General features: G+C 40.9%; 1 protein-coding gene across 2 annotated transcripts in view; it reads right to left on the reverse strand.

The window, feature by feature from the left end:
* Pde5a (phosphodiesterase 5A) overlaps positions 1-16021 on the reverse strand; it is a 119103-nt gene that overhangs the window by 15354 nt on the left and 87728 nt on the right. For both annotated transcript variants that reach the window (XM_060392801.1, XM_060392802.1), the window contains exons 14-18: positions 14975-15069; positions 10168-10255; positions 6099-6199; positions 4521-4598; positions 2489-2552 (exon numbers count right to left, since the gene is read on the reverse strand). In XM_060392801.1, the coding sequence (XP_060248784.1) occupies positions 2489-2552; positions 4521-4598; positions 6099-6199; positions 10168-10255; positions 14975-15069 (426 nt within the window). The remainder of the gene's footprint in view (positions 1-2488; positions 2553-4520; positions 4599-6098; positions 6200-10167; positions 10256-14974; positions 15070-16021) is intronic.

Consider the following 16021-nt stretch of genomic DNA (forward strand, 5'->3'; position numbering starts at 1 on the left):
ATATCAACCACAGAAAGAACAAATAGTACACAAACTCATGGAAACTAAAAACAAAACGAAACAAAACAAGACTCCCACACTACTAAATGATGATTAGATCAGGGAGAAACCAAAGGAAATTAAAAACTGTCTACATAGAATGAAAATACAACATATTTAAATCTATGGGAAATCATGAACACAGTACCAAGTTTACAGCATTAAGTGCCTACATAAAAAGAACCGGAGAAATTTCATATCAGTAACTTAATTATACACCTAAAAACTGCAGAAGAAAATAAAGAAACCTAAAAAAAGAGTAGATGGAAATGATTAAACCAAGGGCTAAAATTAGTGAAATAAAAATTTTAAAAATAGAATACAAAGAATCAATGAAATGAAGAACTAATTCTAAAAAACAAAACAAAACAAAAACAAATAAGCAAACAGAAACCTTAGAACATGAAAAACCTTTAGCCAAAATAACCTATAACCAGAAAGAATCCAAAGAATAAATTAGAGGATAGGAGGCTGAAGAGACGGCTGAGTGGTTGAGAGCATGAGCTGTTCATGCAGAGGACTCATTTGGTTCCCAGCACCCACGTAACGGCTCACAGCCACCTGTAACACCAGTTCCAAAGGATCTGTATACATACAGGCAAAACACTCAGGGAGACAAAATACTCTAATTTTAAAATAGAAAAAATAAAGATTACAATAGACATGGAAGAAATTCAGAGAACCATTAGCCTGTACTTTAAAAATCTGTATTCTACCAAGCTAGAAACCTAAAACAAGTGGATGAATCTCTAGACATATATGAACTAACAATGGTTAATTGCGATGAGAGAAATAATTTAAATAGGCCCATACATCCAATGAGAGAGAATCAATCACTTAAAAAACTCCCAACTAAAAAAAAAAAAAGCCCAGAACCACACAGATTCAGAAAAGAATTCTACCATATATTCAAAGAAAAACTAATAGCAATAACTTCAAATTATTCTGTAAAATAGAAACAGAAGGATTACTTAAATTTTTTTTATAAAGCCAGTATTACCTTGATATCAATAACACACAAAGACTCAACCACAACAACAAATTTTAGGCCAGTATATAGGATGAACATAGATGTAAAATAAATAAAATAAAATACTTGCAAACTCAATAAAATATTTGCAAACCCAAGTCAAAAACACATAAAAAAGATTATCCACCATGAACAAGCTAGCTTCATCCAAATGATGCAGGGATGGTTTATCATATATAAAAAATAAATGTAATCCATCATATAAGTAGACTCAAGGATAGAAATCACACAACATATTGGTTGCAGACAAGGTCTTCAACAAAGTGTGATATACCTTCACGAAAAATGTTTGGAAGAAACTATGGATATGAGGGACATATAACAGAATAAAGCAAATTCACAACAAACCCACAGCAAACATCATTTTAAGTGGAGAGAAACTCAAAGCATTTCCACTAAAATTAGGAATAAGACTAGGATTCTCTCCACTCCTATCAAATATAGTGCTTCAAGTCTTCATTAGAGCAATGAGGCAGATAAAGGAGGTAAAAAGGATATAAGGAGGAAAGGAAGAAGTTAAAGAATCTTTATTTGCAGGTGATGTAGTTCCATACAGAGAAAACCCTCAAGACTCCAGCAGAAAACTCCCACAGCTGATAAATACATTCAACAAAGTAGCCATATACAAATTAACACACAAAATCAGTAGTTTTTCTTTATACAAACAGCAAACATACCAAGAAAGAAAAACAATCCCATTCTTAAAAACTTTAAAAAAATGTTTTAATAAATCTAAGGAAGTGAAATACTTATATAATAAAAGTTTTAAGATATTGAATAAAGAAATGGAAGAGGGTACCAGAAGATGGAAAGATCTCCTTATGCTCATGGATTGGTAGGATTACTATTGAGAAAATGGCCACCTACCAAAAGCAGTCAACAGATTCAATACAAAAAATCCCCATCAACATTCCAACACTATTCTTCACAGAAATTGGAAATACAGTCTTAAACTTTATATGGAAATACAAAAACCCCAGCATAGTTAAAATCAATACAAGAACTGCTGGAAGTATTCCCACTCCTGATTTGGAGTTATGGTTTGATGGGGCTGGGGTGGGGTTTCCAACCCATGGTGGCCTTGGCAGTGTTTTCCACCTACTGCTGTTTTTAGAGGCAGGAGAGAATAAGAAGACAAAGTGAAAGCTGCTACTTGTGATCAAAAACGCTAGCGGCCCTGAGACATTATTATCTCCACCACAGCTGAAGTGGCAAAGACAATATTGTGAAGTGAACATTTATGTTCTTTGTATAAAGCATTGCCATTCAATCATTAAAGCAATGTTATGAGGTATGTGCCTCCATCTTATACATAAAGAAATTAAAGTCTATTTACTTCCAAAGCTACCCTAAAATGAAGAGACTTTTCTTATTTTGACTTTTTTTTAGTTCTGCTTTGATCACCAATGAGCAACATACCCGTTGTTGAATAGGCCAGGGCTTAGTAATTGCAGAGAGGTCGCAGGCAGTCATCAGCATTGCTCTGTTAAGGGAGAGAAAAAACCCCAAATATTTATCCTCTGTAAGTTGTTACAGATAAACAGTTAAATTTAAAATTGCTTAAAAACAGAAGAACCTAAAAACCAAAGAGCCAAACATCCTCTCCCGACCCCCTCCCAGAACCCGGCTGTTGGGACTGTGATACAGCCTCACTGTTTTGGTTGCCCTGTGAGTTACTGGAGTTTGTCCTTGGGGGTAAAAGCTTGCCTGCTATCATTGGCTTTTCCACATTGCTAGCCAGATGAAATCATACTAATTAATCATATATCCTAATGAGAACAGTCCTGTTTATATTGGGCCACCTTAACTCATCACCACCTTCGGGCTTTCTAACTAATAACATTTGCATGGCAAAGCCATACATGCTGGGGAGTCTTTTTCTCCAGCAGGGAAAAAGAAAACGGAGATTATGCTGCCAGCCTTTCTTTGATTAGAGCAGTGGGAACCACCCAGTCCCCAGGCTATAAAAATGTGCCTTGGAATAGAAAAACACAGCTGTGAAAATTACCTTTTGGGGGATGTGGAGGGTCTCATGTATTCTGAGAAGGCCTCCAATTTTCTATGTAGCCAAGAATGTCCTTCAGTTGCTGATCCACTACCACAGTTCTGACATCTCACCTGTTTTATGCGCTGGTAGGGACTGAACCCAAGCTTTGTGGACATTATAAAAGTATTCTACCAGCTGAGCTACATCCCTAAATCCGATGTCTGACTTCAGCACAGTCTTTCCCTGAATCATATTCAAATGTGTGTCTAACAGACCCTTAACACTGATTGAAGAAACAGGCACAAAGGCTATTCCTGCAAAACAAACAAATGAGGTAAAATATCATTCGTCCCTCTAGAGATACCCTGTAACCACATGAGGGGCTAACACTGCCATATTCTCTCTTAGACTTCTCTGCCACAGGAATGAGTACATTGGATGTATTTTTAATCATGGTTGGAACCCACTGTCATAAAGAATTTCAACCACTCTTGCCAGTATAACCGTGACTACCAAAGGTGACTAATCATAGGAGTTTGATTATGAACTTCTCTGTGAAAGAGAAAACTGGATCAGACTTGGAGCTTTGTGGTATTTCTCCCTTTGTTATTATAGAGTGCACACTGGTCACAGGAGCAGGCTTGCACGTGTCTAAGGCGCTATTTTGAAATAAGTTAATGTTAAGGAAAGCATGACTATACAGAACAGGCAGCTAGGCATCGGTATGCTGTTTCCTTTTGATTTGCTTTTTTTTTTTTTTTTGCAGGCTACGCCATCTCAATTTATTTGAAGAAATGTTGATGTCACCATTGTATCAACACTATCTGTAATTCTGTAGTTCCTTTAGTAATTGGCTTTTGTTCTATTTTGTTTAATTGTTTAAGGCAAGTCCTTAATGTTTACATCCTCGGGTGGCACTGAACTTGTGGTAATCATTTTTCTTCATCCTTCCAAGTTCGAGGACTATGGTGGCTTCCTGATTCTCTTTTACTCACACAACTCATTGCAATGGCAAAGCAAGAAGAAGCTAGAAGAAGGAAGCAGCTAGAAGGAAGGAACTGGTATGTTGCTGCTGAAAAACAATTGTCTTGAAGGGTCTCCTGGAAGCACTGTTGTGCTGTGGCCCAAGACAAGCAGACACTTCGTAGCCACCATCTTGTTCTTACAATTTATAGAATGTTAATTTTTGCTTTTCCATTCCAAAGGATGGGATAAATGAAGCAAAACAGTAATATTTTAGTCACTGATACTTTACTTCTCTAGTGTATCCATCAGTCAGTCTTCGACAAAGCAACTATCTGCTTCCTTCACCTTGCCAATGATGGCACACAGCCCTTTGTACTACCCTCTGGAAGAGTCAACAACCTCAAAAGTCATTATACGTAACAAATAATCCCAACTAACAACAGATCAAAAAAAATTCACTTGGTAGCAAAGCTTGCACGGACAGTAAAGCCAACTTACAGAAATAACTCCTTTTGAAGAGGATCTTCAAAACTAAATTGATTTTTTCTTATAAGTTCAAAAAATTCTCCTCGTCTCCTTCAAAAATAAGAAATACATGATGATTATGGTGAGTCCCCAGGGTCTTCTCCTTTGGATTACAAGACTCATGGAATACATACTTGAGAAAAATCTGTATTTCCCCCATCTCAGACCCCAACATCAGAGCTTCATCAGCACTCGGTACCCTACCTCCACTCCCTTGGTTTTCTTGCAATGGAGGAAATGTAAAAGGCACTTAGTTTTTTAACTCTAGATCACAAATAATGGCAATACCAATGCGGGAATATTTTTTATTAAAAAAAGATAGTGTGAGTTAAAATGTGATGCCAAGAATGATTTAAGATCTCTTAAGTGCACGGGTGGAAGAGGGTCTAAGGTCTCTAATTCACCCACATCTTGCTGCAGAATAAAAGAAGGGCAGTGAAGATCTGAAATGCTTTGGAAGGAAAGAGCGGGTTTTAAATAGTATTTCTTGTTGTTCCATGGACATAAGAGTCATTGGTGTCTAGGAAATACCTTCTATGTGCCCAACATCAACAAGTCTCTTGAGAAACAAGACCAAACAAAAGATAGACTTGCAAGATAAAATGGACTGCGTATCGTTAACTGTCAGAAACAGAAGTAGGTTCCACAGAGGGGAGAATCCCACGCGGCTTAAAAATGGGAAGCCTACATGGACCACGATATTTGTAAGTCCTTGGCGATTTGACGATCAGTATTCTGAAATTACCTCCCAACAATCTGAGGTTGGTTGCATTTTCTTCTGTCCTGATTCACCTTAAACTGACCCAAATTTCAATGCAGCAGACACATGCACACTTGTGGACCCCGAGCAGTGGATATGTGCCATAACTTTGTGTGTGTCTGTTGGAGCTGTTTAACTTCTCATAGGAGAGACTAACAGCATGACTGTGACTTCCGTGTCAAGGGAAAGGAGATCCGTACTGAGAGGAAGCCCAGGGGCTGTGAGTCCCCATGTCCGTCAGAGGCTGCCATCTGTAGATTGGGAACTACAGCCGTCTAGATGCTGGCAAGCACTTCCTTGCTTTTAGAGGAGCACAGTAACCATGCAAAGCACAAGCAGAAATAGCACTGCCTTCTGTTAGAGCAACTTCGTGGTTCTACACCAACATTCTTCCACAGAAGTCAAACGAAAAGAAACAAGGATTACTTTCAGTGTTCTTCGCCTACCCCCCCCCCCTGAGGCTTGGTGGAAATATAAAAGAATCAGGAATGGGCAGAGATTGGCGGGTGAGGGAGAAGAGGAAAAGCGAGTAGTCCTTAAGATGGTGAGACTAGATAACACCTCAAGGCAATTTCAGAGACACAGCAGTAGAAGAGCAGCATGCAGAGCTTGTGTTGCCATATGTAGGAATATGTGTGCAAAGGAGTAAGAGCTTTTGACCACCTGTTTTTAAAAACTGCCAGTCCAGTAACAGCTGTGTCAGGACGCTGGCTTTTATAAAGATTTCCCAGTGTGGACATGAAAACGTTTTCAAGACCTTACTTTGGAGGGTGTCACTTCAGAAAACTTACTTAATGTACAGTGCTAGGTCTGTGGCTAAAATTGCTTGCTTGATTATTTTCAGTGTGGTCTTATATTCTTCAATGGAGAGGCCACTGAGAATCTGGTTGCCCTTTATGTAAAGAGAAAAGCATTGTTAGTATTCTACCCACAGGGGCTGCTGCCAAGAACAAACTCTGAAGATATAGTTAGATGACTTGGACACGTGCCTTGTATTCTGATGTTTTAAAGTACATGCTATAAAGTAGTATTTTACCCTCTCATTCGCACCAGGTACCACCCTGTCAGGTGAGATGAAAACAGCCACTTGACATATCCCTGCCTCTGTACCTGTATATTTTCAACTCATAATCTCCTTGAGACGGAGTTGAAATCTACAAACTAAATAAGTATGTCCTTTTCCTTTGGGCAGATTAATTGCCATAATATAACAGTAAATGAAACTTTGAAAACATAAAAGAATATTAATGGATACAAAGGATGAAACTATGAAAATTTTTGATAATTGATTAGTAAGAAGCCACTCTTCTGTGGCTTCTGTAATAAACTGGTAACACTTCTGGTTCCCATTTATAGACCTTAACCAGCACTGAGAACCATATCGACAATAGAGGTGGTTAGCAGGCCTGAGCTAAGTAAGGGTGATTTTGAGCCGGTGACCTAAGAAAGCATGAGTTCAAAGGTCTGTAAAAAACACTTTAGAGGGCGTAATCTGTATGCTGAGAGCAGGTCAAACAGTCTTCCCAGGGAAGAACATACAGCTGGTTATTCAATACCAAATGGTCAGCCTGGAAACTTACTTACAAGTGACATGATACAGACTGAACAGGTTTTATTTACATATCTAGGAACACACACATACCAGTAGTTAACGGAGAAAAAAAAAAAAAGGCCATGAATTTGGAAAAGAGCAAGGAGGGGTAGATAGGAGGGTTGGGAGAAATGAGAAGAAAAAGGAAATGATGTAATTATATTACAAGTCCCCCCAAAGAATAAGAAAAAATTATGCTAATTTTTTCCATGACCGAGAACTATTAATGCAGGAATTTTTGTAGGTCATGTTTTCCATATTAGTAAAATATTCTTCTAAGAAATGTGGAGGACAGTGGGGGCAATCAGTGTGCATTACTGAAGGTTTTTGTTACATAACAACTTGTGCTTTGGGGTTTGTTTCTTTTTTTTTTTGTCTGTAATTTAAAGCAGAGGAGCTCTTTGATCTTGAACTAAACAAAGCACACAGCTCAGGCACTCCAGATAGACTCAAAACATGTAAACCAAATCACAGGGCTTTTAAAGTCACAGAGACAAGAAAGCACCCGGAGCTCTGGAAGGGAGATCTGGAGGCAAAAATCAAGTCAGGGAATGTATGGTTTGCTCAGCTCGGGCCAAAGACAGGGATTAGGGGTTAATGAGATTCTGAACCTATCATGGATTAAATGAATGACCAGAAACTATAAATACAACCATAATCATTATTTTAAAAGATTTCATCATTTTAGATTTGGGCCAAATGGAACTATTCAGGAAACCTCTGAAGCCTTTACTTATCTTTAAAATAAAACAATTTCCAGGGAAAATTGGAATGTCTTTTTTGATACTTCAGCCACAGTTTTGCTCTGAAGAGGATAGTCTGTATTTTTTTATTTAATTGTGCTTAAAAATAGACTATATAGGTAGCTCTTATAATTTAAGCCAGCAAAATGTAGAATCAGATTTCTTGTATGTTATGCTAATTAATAACACACTATGTAATAATTTATATACTTCCTAGCAAATAAAGAACGACAGGAAAACATTTAGTACACCTTTCTGAAGGTTAGTGATTTATTTCCCTTGGTACTGAACTTGAAATAAGACACCGACAGGACATTTTGGAGTAGTGCCCAGGTGCACACTCCTGCAACTCCAGCACTTGGGAGGTAGATGCAGGAGGATTCGGGGACGGAGACCAGCTTTCAGCTAGTTAGTGAGACAGAGGTCAGGTTGAGCTAGATGAGCCCATGTTTAGAAAAAAAAAAATCAACTCCCTCCCCTACTAAAAAATAAATAAAAAAAGCTTTAGCTGCAGAGCATTTTCCCAAGGAAAGTGCAGATGTTTCTACTCTAACATGCATATGTTTCTCTAGTCTTGATTCTGGAAAATTATCCACTAAAAATAACATAGTTTATGGGAAATGTAGTGTGTGGGCAGATCACTCAAAACCTATGCCACTTTGAAACCGGAGCACAAAACAAACCAAGAGAGGTTCTCTCTGGAGGTGAGTTGGCCCAGCAGGCCCCCCAATGTACCGACAGCACCCAAGAGCAACAGAAGGAAATGCTGGGCTGTGGGATGAGAGGCAGTGTGGCCAGGAATTGACCAGTAAAGGAAAGGCAGTGCCGAGAGCCTCACACAGCCTGGAGCCGAGGGCACGGGGCCTGCTCCTCACTCTTCAGATACTTTCTTACCGAAGGCCAGGATTTCACAAGTCCTGTAATTCTCACACAACTCACCCCAGTCAACACGTTCAAATGATACCAATCATATATCAGCTAGTTCACATTACATGTTACAGCAGACACTCTATTAAACTTCGTATAAACTTTCTGAGGAGGCATAACTTTTTTATGCCTCCTCAAAGAAGGTTGCATAACTTTTTTTTTACAGTGTTGAGAGTCCAACCTAGGTCCTTACACATGCAAAACACCCTCTACCCCTTAACTGCACCCCGAATTCTATACTTCTTAGCTTCTGAGTCACACTAATGTATTAGGGAAGAGGCAAGAATTCCCTTTGCCTCAAGTAGGAGAGAGAATCTGTGTATGTCTCCTATATTGGGTGGTGGAGGTGGGACTTGTGATGATCCATTCTGTCCAAGAACTCTAGAAGGCAAGACCACATTGGATGGCCATTCTGTAAGCTGTTGTGGGGTAGCCCCACAATGAGGGCGCTCCACAGGGATGATGAAATTACAATCACCCACCAGGTCCAAAGAGTGGAACACTCAACGTCAGTTTGTTAAGAATGGGCAGACCCCCTTTCTCGCCTATTCTGATTTTTTATTCTCTAGCTGGAGAGGTAGGAAACTACACAGAGGCTTGGGAGTAAGGAAGGAGTTAGAAGAAATGCATAGGAAGGAACAGGAGGCACTGGCGGGGGCAGTGGAGGAGGGAATTGGGCTCACAACGTAAACTGTTACCCTGGAGTGGCCATTTTGGTTTGGCACATGAGAATGGTATATCACATGGTTGGATCTAATAATAGTGACCGGAATGTGACTCCCTAGTTCTCTTCTAGCATTCAGGGAAAAAACTAGACCCAACCCCAGCAAACATGAAGATATTGTGATAAAATTGCCTGGGATTATGTAGAATGCATTGGGAATGCTCAATATAATAGTAAAAACTTTCTTGCTTTTTTTTCATATAGAATTAATACAGGTAGACAACACGTAATTTGAACAATTACTACATAAATTGTCAACAGTTTTTACTACTAAAAACTATCAACGGTTTCATCAGACAAACAATCCAGTTATGATGTGCCTTATGTTAGTGTTAAGCTCCTTAAACGTGTGTTCACTCAACAAACTGTGTCTCACACGTTTTCTTACATTTACCAATATTCACTTATCCAAGCTGTCGAACAGCTTTCTCATTCCTTACCCAAACAGCTGTGAGCAGCTAGAAGCTGCAATGAAACAGAGTGCCGGGAGAAGCTCCTGTTTAGTAGGTACAAGGCCTTAGGTTCAATCCCCGCACAGCCAGAAGGGAAGAAAGAACAAAAAACAGATACTGCATGTCCCACTTTATTTGTTTAAAAAGTTAAGCAGGAGCCATAAAATACCAGCTTGGTTTCTAGTTTGGAGTAATCAAAGGTCAATAATCAAATTTTCCTTGTGGGAACATTGGATAGCCTTTCACTGTCCAGAGAAGTGAAGCTGTGGAGACATCAAATGTTTGCCCTATTCCTTCCTTACCCAAAAAGGAATAGAGACTGCTCAAGAATTTATGATGCCGGGAATGAGTCCAAAACCTAAAAATAAAACTGCATTTATAAAGCTCTCTTTTAAGACTCACAACAATAAATGACACACTTACGGGGCTGTTGAGAATCATCAAGCACTGGTCAAAATGGTGGTGCTCCATGATGGAGTGGCAGTACAGCTGGGCCAGCGGGTGCTCACTTCTGGGCGTGGTCACGTCGAAAGGGAAAGAGACAGAAAGTCCTAAACACGTCACGTGACCAGTTCCCTATGATTATTATTAACTGAGATTATCTCAAAGCTAACCAAACTAGCAATTTTCCCTCCTGCTGAGGAGAGTGGTGGGGGGTAATCTCTCAGAAATAAATACTGACGTAAACTGTTTTCAAATGCTGCTGCTGCTGCTGATTCAAAGAGCAGTTTCACTGGCTTGAAATTTGGAGACAACGGATGTGAGGAGTAAGGCTAGAGACTGGCAGCCCTGGCCACTCTCCCCAGTACGTGTAACTGTCTTAGTGCTCAGTTTCTACACTGCAACTGACTTAACATGTAGAGCAAGTTTGTGTTGCCATTTCCTATGTGCCTACACATGAGGACAGAACCCGCTGGCATGGGATTAACCAGGTGTAAACGATGGAAAGCAAGAGAAAGGGGGCAGTGAGGACACAGCCTTGGGAAGGAGAGCGGGGAAGAGGGAGTGAAGGTGGGAGGGAAGAGGGAAGGAGGCAGCTGAGTCACAGGGGTTGTCTGAGGGCAGGATGGCCAGCGATGTTTCTAAGCTGAATTCCGGAGAAGTAGCGAGGACTTCCTGCTGGGTAAATTGGGGTGCAGTGGGGGCGTCGTGCTGTTTACTGTATGCGTGGGACAGCAGTCACAAAACGACTTCCAAAGCACGACAGGAAGAGTCTTCCATTTCATTTCTCATGACCCCTTCACATGCGAAAACCACACTTATAACTGTTCCTTCTTCAAAAGACAAAGAGATTCTCCAACTCCTTGCTCTTCAAATGTATAGGAATGGGGCTTATGAATTGCAAAGCCCCACAATAGTGCTTTAAAAACATAAATGGTTTGCTGTATTGTTTTCCATTTTATTTTAATTTCCATAAAAATAAAGCTACTCAGAGCTCACAGGATGGAGTGAAAAAAAATGGTTACCGTGAGAAACAGATAGACACGCGGAAAAAGAGAAGCTGCAGTTAAAGACTAGAGAGTGTGTGACATTGCCTATTCCTTTTAACTGTCGCCTGTTGGGCCGATTTAATGCTGTTACTGGCAAAACCTTTTCCAGTCCTTGTCAATTTACCATCTTCACCTGCCTCTACTTGCTCAACCTCAGAAAAGGAGGATACAATGAACTGGGCTGCGTGAACGGATGTGTTCAAAGGGTTTGCTGTGATGTGTGGACTCCGTGGGGTCAGTTAGGGCACTGCGGGACACTGACAGTGGCTTAAGATTGCCTCCATTAAAGTGGTGGCAGCCGGAAGGAAGTGGGGAGAGTTATCAGAATAGGCGGGTCACGTGGGAGCTGGCAGGGAAGTGGCCTGTAATGAGAACAGGCTAAGATAAAGAGGGTCAGTGACCTCTCTTTTGAATCTTTGCATGGACTTGCCCATTCTCCATAGACAAGATGGGAACCTGTCCTGGACCCCATCAGCCAACCAAGCAACCAGCTCACATAAATGTAAAGCACATGACTTGACGCAAAACTCAGAAGCTCTAGAGTTAGCTTAGTATCTGATCTATTCAGCTAGGTGTCGGCTGCTTATTAATCTTTCACCACATCAGACTGGATGTTATCAAAAACCTTTTGATTTTGCTGACCTTTATTTTCTCTGGTGATAACAGTTTGCATTTATCAAGAGCCTGTAGCATGGTGGGCACTGTCCTTCCTGGTTTATTATTATTGTACCTCACTGTATAAGCAGAATCCACATTCCTCTCTCACGTCAGTGTTTTCTTCTCACTTTAACAGGTCTGACCCAGGCAAGACTGAGTACCAGTTTCTCAACTGTGTGTATATCAGAATAATATATCTGCCCATCCTTCATTCCAGGCCTTTCTTCCCGCTCCCTGGGGTCATATTCACTAATAAGCTATGCATAACCAACTCTTGTCTCAAAGTAGGGTTTCAGAGGAACCTAGGCTGAGACCACAACAAAAAGAGAATCTCTGCATGTGTTTTTTTAGGTGCCGAATGTTCAGACAGAGATTCTCACTTGCTCAAGGATGATGGCAATGACGGGCCTGGATGGAGTTCAAGTCTTTCCCCTCATTGCCTTGCACTGTCGTGGTTCCACGGGGCCCTGTGCAGTGTCTGGTCACTGACCTAGTTAGGAGCTGGCCCAGGAAATGCGACTAGGTAGATATACCACAAAGCAGATAGATCATCAAATGTTCTTCACACTTTAGGGTGAGGCAGAAAGAACCGCTTCACATTAGAGAGGGCTTTTGGCTTCTGAGACAGACAAATGCCACAATGTGTTTGTCTTTACTCACATTCTAAAAATACAGAGTCATGAATTAAGCAATGGGTGAAAATGCCTCAGATTTCCTGTTTACAAAAAAAAAAAAAAAAAAAATCATGGAAACCAATGCATTCATTTTGCCTCTATTTGAGGCCACATCAGAAGGACCTATTTAAACCACTGCCGTTGTGGAATTTTATTCCCACGATAATGTCAGTGAGCATCAATGGACTGGCATACGTTCTCAGTATTTTCCTCTGTCTTGCACAATTATTGGTCTAGCTTGGACAGTGGTATTAGGAAAAATACTAGAAATACAAAGCCTTAAAAACTGATTCAAAATAAATGTCCTGTGAGAAAAACAGGGTTGTCACCACCACACTGTTCTTGAGTCTGCCTGTCACCTATGTAGGGACAGCCTTAAGACAGGCTCAAGAGGACAGCTACATCCAGGAGGTGAGAAGAAAGCTGAAGTACCTGAGGATGTGTTAAGAAGGAGACCACAGAAGCCATTGCCAGGGACAAAGTGACCATCCACTCTCTGCTAAGCCTGCCTACCTTCCGGGTTCCAGTTCAGAGAGAATAACATTTTCTTTCCCCTCTTCCTATCTCCTTTTCCCAAAGCAAACTGACCCAAGCCCTAAGCTGGCTTGTCCTGCCACTGGCCCTTTTCTTCTTTTCTCTGAAGCCCTCCCATTCCGGAGCAGGTGCTTTCAGACTTCCATTGCCCAGCCTGTGTGGGCTCCTGACCTCCCACCCACAAAGCCTTCCTTCTCTCCTCCACTGTTGCTGGCAGCTGCTGAGATCCACAACTCACCTTCCCTGCTGTTTCTCTCAAACTCCAATAAAATGGTCCTCAAGTTTCTGAGTCTGTTTAAAAATTCTTTTCCTACATGACGAAGAACTTGCCAAAAGGACCCACGTTCCCCAGTGCCAGGGGCATAAGGTACAGTAAATACAGTTCAGGGGAGAACAGACAGGAAGGAGAGAAGAGGAAATACAATCAACGTGTGCTGACCTTATAAAGTGGGCGGTTTCTGAGCCCAGGAACAGGCAATGGCTGCCACCAGCATAAATTCACACTGAGGGTTTGTTGTTTGGTGAAAAATGTCTTGGTAGGGGCATCTTCTCTAGCAAGGAATTTTAATTTTATCCACCTAAAATTATGTTTGACAATAAAACCTAATAAAGGAAGGAAGCAAGGAAGCCAGCAGTGGGCCAAAAGGATAGCCTTATCCAAGGAGAGCCTTACCTCAAAGTCACTTAAGGAGGAGGAGGAGGAGGAGGATTTCTGTTTCTGACTCTGTTACCCATGAATGCCTCCTTCTTTCTGACTAACTGCAATTTCTGTACTTTCTTTTTATTTATTTTCCTATTATGTGCCAGCTTGGACATCTCGTGGGATCTGGGCACTGTACGCCCCTCTTGAAGAAAGCGCTTTATATGGCATGCTTACAGTACCTGACTACCCTGAGTGGCTGCTTGTGAAGAAAATCCTACTCTAAGTACCAGTCATGAGCAGTACGGAAAGAAAAAGTCCTGTTTTCCTTTACTCAAGGCACAGGGATGTAGGAAGAAAGAAAAGTCTCTGAACAGTTTTAGCATTTTCAAGAGTTATTACTTTGTGTGTGTGAAAGTAAGATTTTATAATCTATGTGCCCCTGACCCCCTGCACCCCACCCCCTTCCTGCCCTGGGACTTTTTACAGCTCTCCAGATGTTCTTCTGGGTATTTTTAAATAAACAAAAATTAATGGATATTTTTAAAAAGTTTAATAATAATTCTTTTTTTTTAAAAGATTTTACTTATATATACAATGTTCTGTCTGCATATACACCTGCATGCCAGAAGGAGGCACCAGATCTCATTATAGATGGTTGTGAGCCATCATGCGGTTGCTGGGAATTGAACTCAGGACCTCTGGAAGAGCAGCCAGTGCCCTTAACCACTGAGCCATCTCTCCAGACCCCAATAGTATTTCTTTTTAAATAAAAGAAAGTCGCAATTTTTTCACTTATATAAGGTCACATGAGAGCAATTTCTACAATAATTAATATGCACTAATAACCCGATGTTCCTTTCTGAGCTGGGCAGAGAGTACAGCTTTGGGTGTGTGTGTGTGTGTGTGTGTGTGTGTGTGTGTGTGTGTGTGTACTGAGCACACTGTGGGTCTTTTCCTGTTGTGGTTCCCCTTCTTCAGTACTGCCTATATAAGAAAACTCAGTGGTTACGGAATAACATTGTCAACATAACTACTGTTTGAACTTCAGGCCTGAAATGTGATTAAGACAGTACCGCATTCGCTTCCTGTTTTCCTTAAACACAGCCAGACTATGTAATGAAACTCAACCAAATGACCTTTTGTACCTTTCTTTTTGCACTTCTAACTTTAAAAAGTACAGCTGAATAATTCAGCGGAAGCACGTTCTTGCTTCACGGAAGAAGCCATCTTACCGCTGTATGTATGAGTTGTTCACGCCGCGATGGTCCAGATCATGGCTCAGAGCGGCAATCAGCAACGCAAGCGTCTCCAGGTCCGTCAACTTGCTCTGTGGGCAAAGGCATCGGAGCAAAGAAGAGGACAGATAAAGCGTGGAGTGAGGCGTCCTCCTACAACTTTTCAGTACTCACTCCTGCATTCCGGTGGGGCCACAGACCGCCCTCCAGAAACTCCGTTCTGCAGGCGACCATGCATCTGTCATTCACACTGAGCTGTCTATCACACAAGGGACTGAGCAACACAAAAGGTTGAAATGCTTCACAAAGGAATACGCTGGGACCGGTAAGCTGGCTCAGTGGGTAACAGTGCTTGCTCGGCAAGCCTGGCAATGTGCGTTCAGTTCTGCTAACGGGCAGGGGCAGGGCAGAGTCGAGCTGTCCTCTGGCCTCTACCCATGTGCCATGACACATACGCAAACAAACACACACACACACTACATGTTTATTTTAAGTAAAAAGAAAGTGAATGATCTGCCCACCCATCGTTAACGTCATGGATCTTGCGTAGAATATAACTTTAATATTTTCTTCTTTTGTTTTCTGTAACCATTTGTTTTGCTCTCTGTGATTGGCTGCTATATTGTTAAGGAACCCAGAAAATGTGACTATTAAATAAAGTAGTAGAAAAGGGATTACTGGGGAGAAAAACGGCTTTCAAGACTTGCACAATTATTTTCAAGCTGCATACTGGTTACTTTTGAGTACTTGGCATTTATATTATTTACAGCACTATTCTCGTCATCAGTAACGGAATGCAAGTTAAACTGCCATGCCATTCTGTCCTACTGGAACTCCTGGCACTGTGAGCTTTGAAGCATGTGAAAACCATCATCTCATTCTTCATCAGGAGAAACAAGAGTAGCTCTCAGTAGTGATAATCTTAGGACTCTTGCACAGCTTAAAGAGCATTTACCCTGCTCTTAGAATTTTTCCCATGGGCTAAAACAGCTATGTTATTTTGTTGGCTTCTTGGACAATGACTCCTCCTCTACTTATTTTCTG

Source organism: Meriones unguiculatus, chromosome 10 (genome assembly GCF_030254825.1).
Source record: "Meriones unguiculatus strain TT.TT164.6M chromosome 10, Bangor_MerUng_6.1, whole genome shotgun sequence".
Classification (NCBI taxonomy): domain Eukaryota; kingdom Metazoa; phylum Chordata; class Mammalia; order Rodentia; family Muridae; genus Meriones; species Meriones unguiculatus.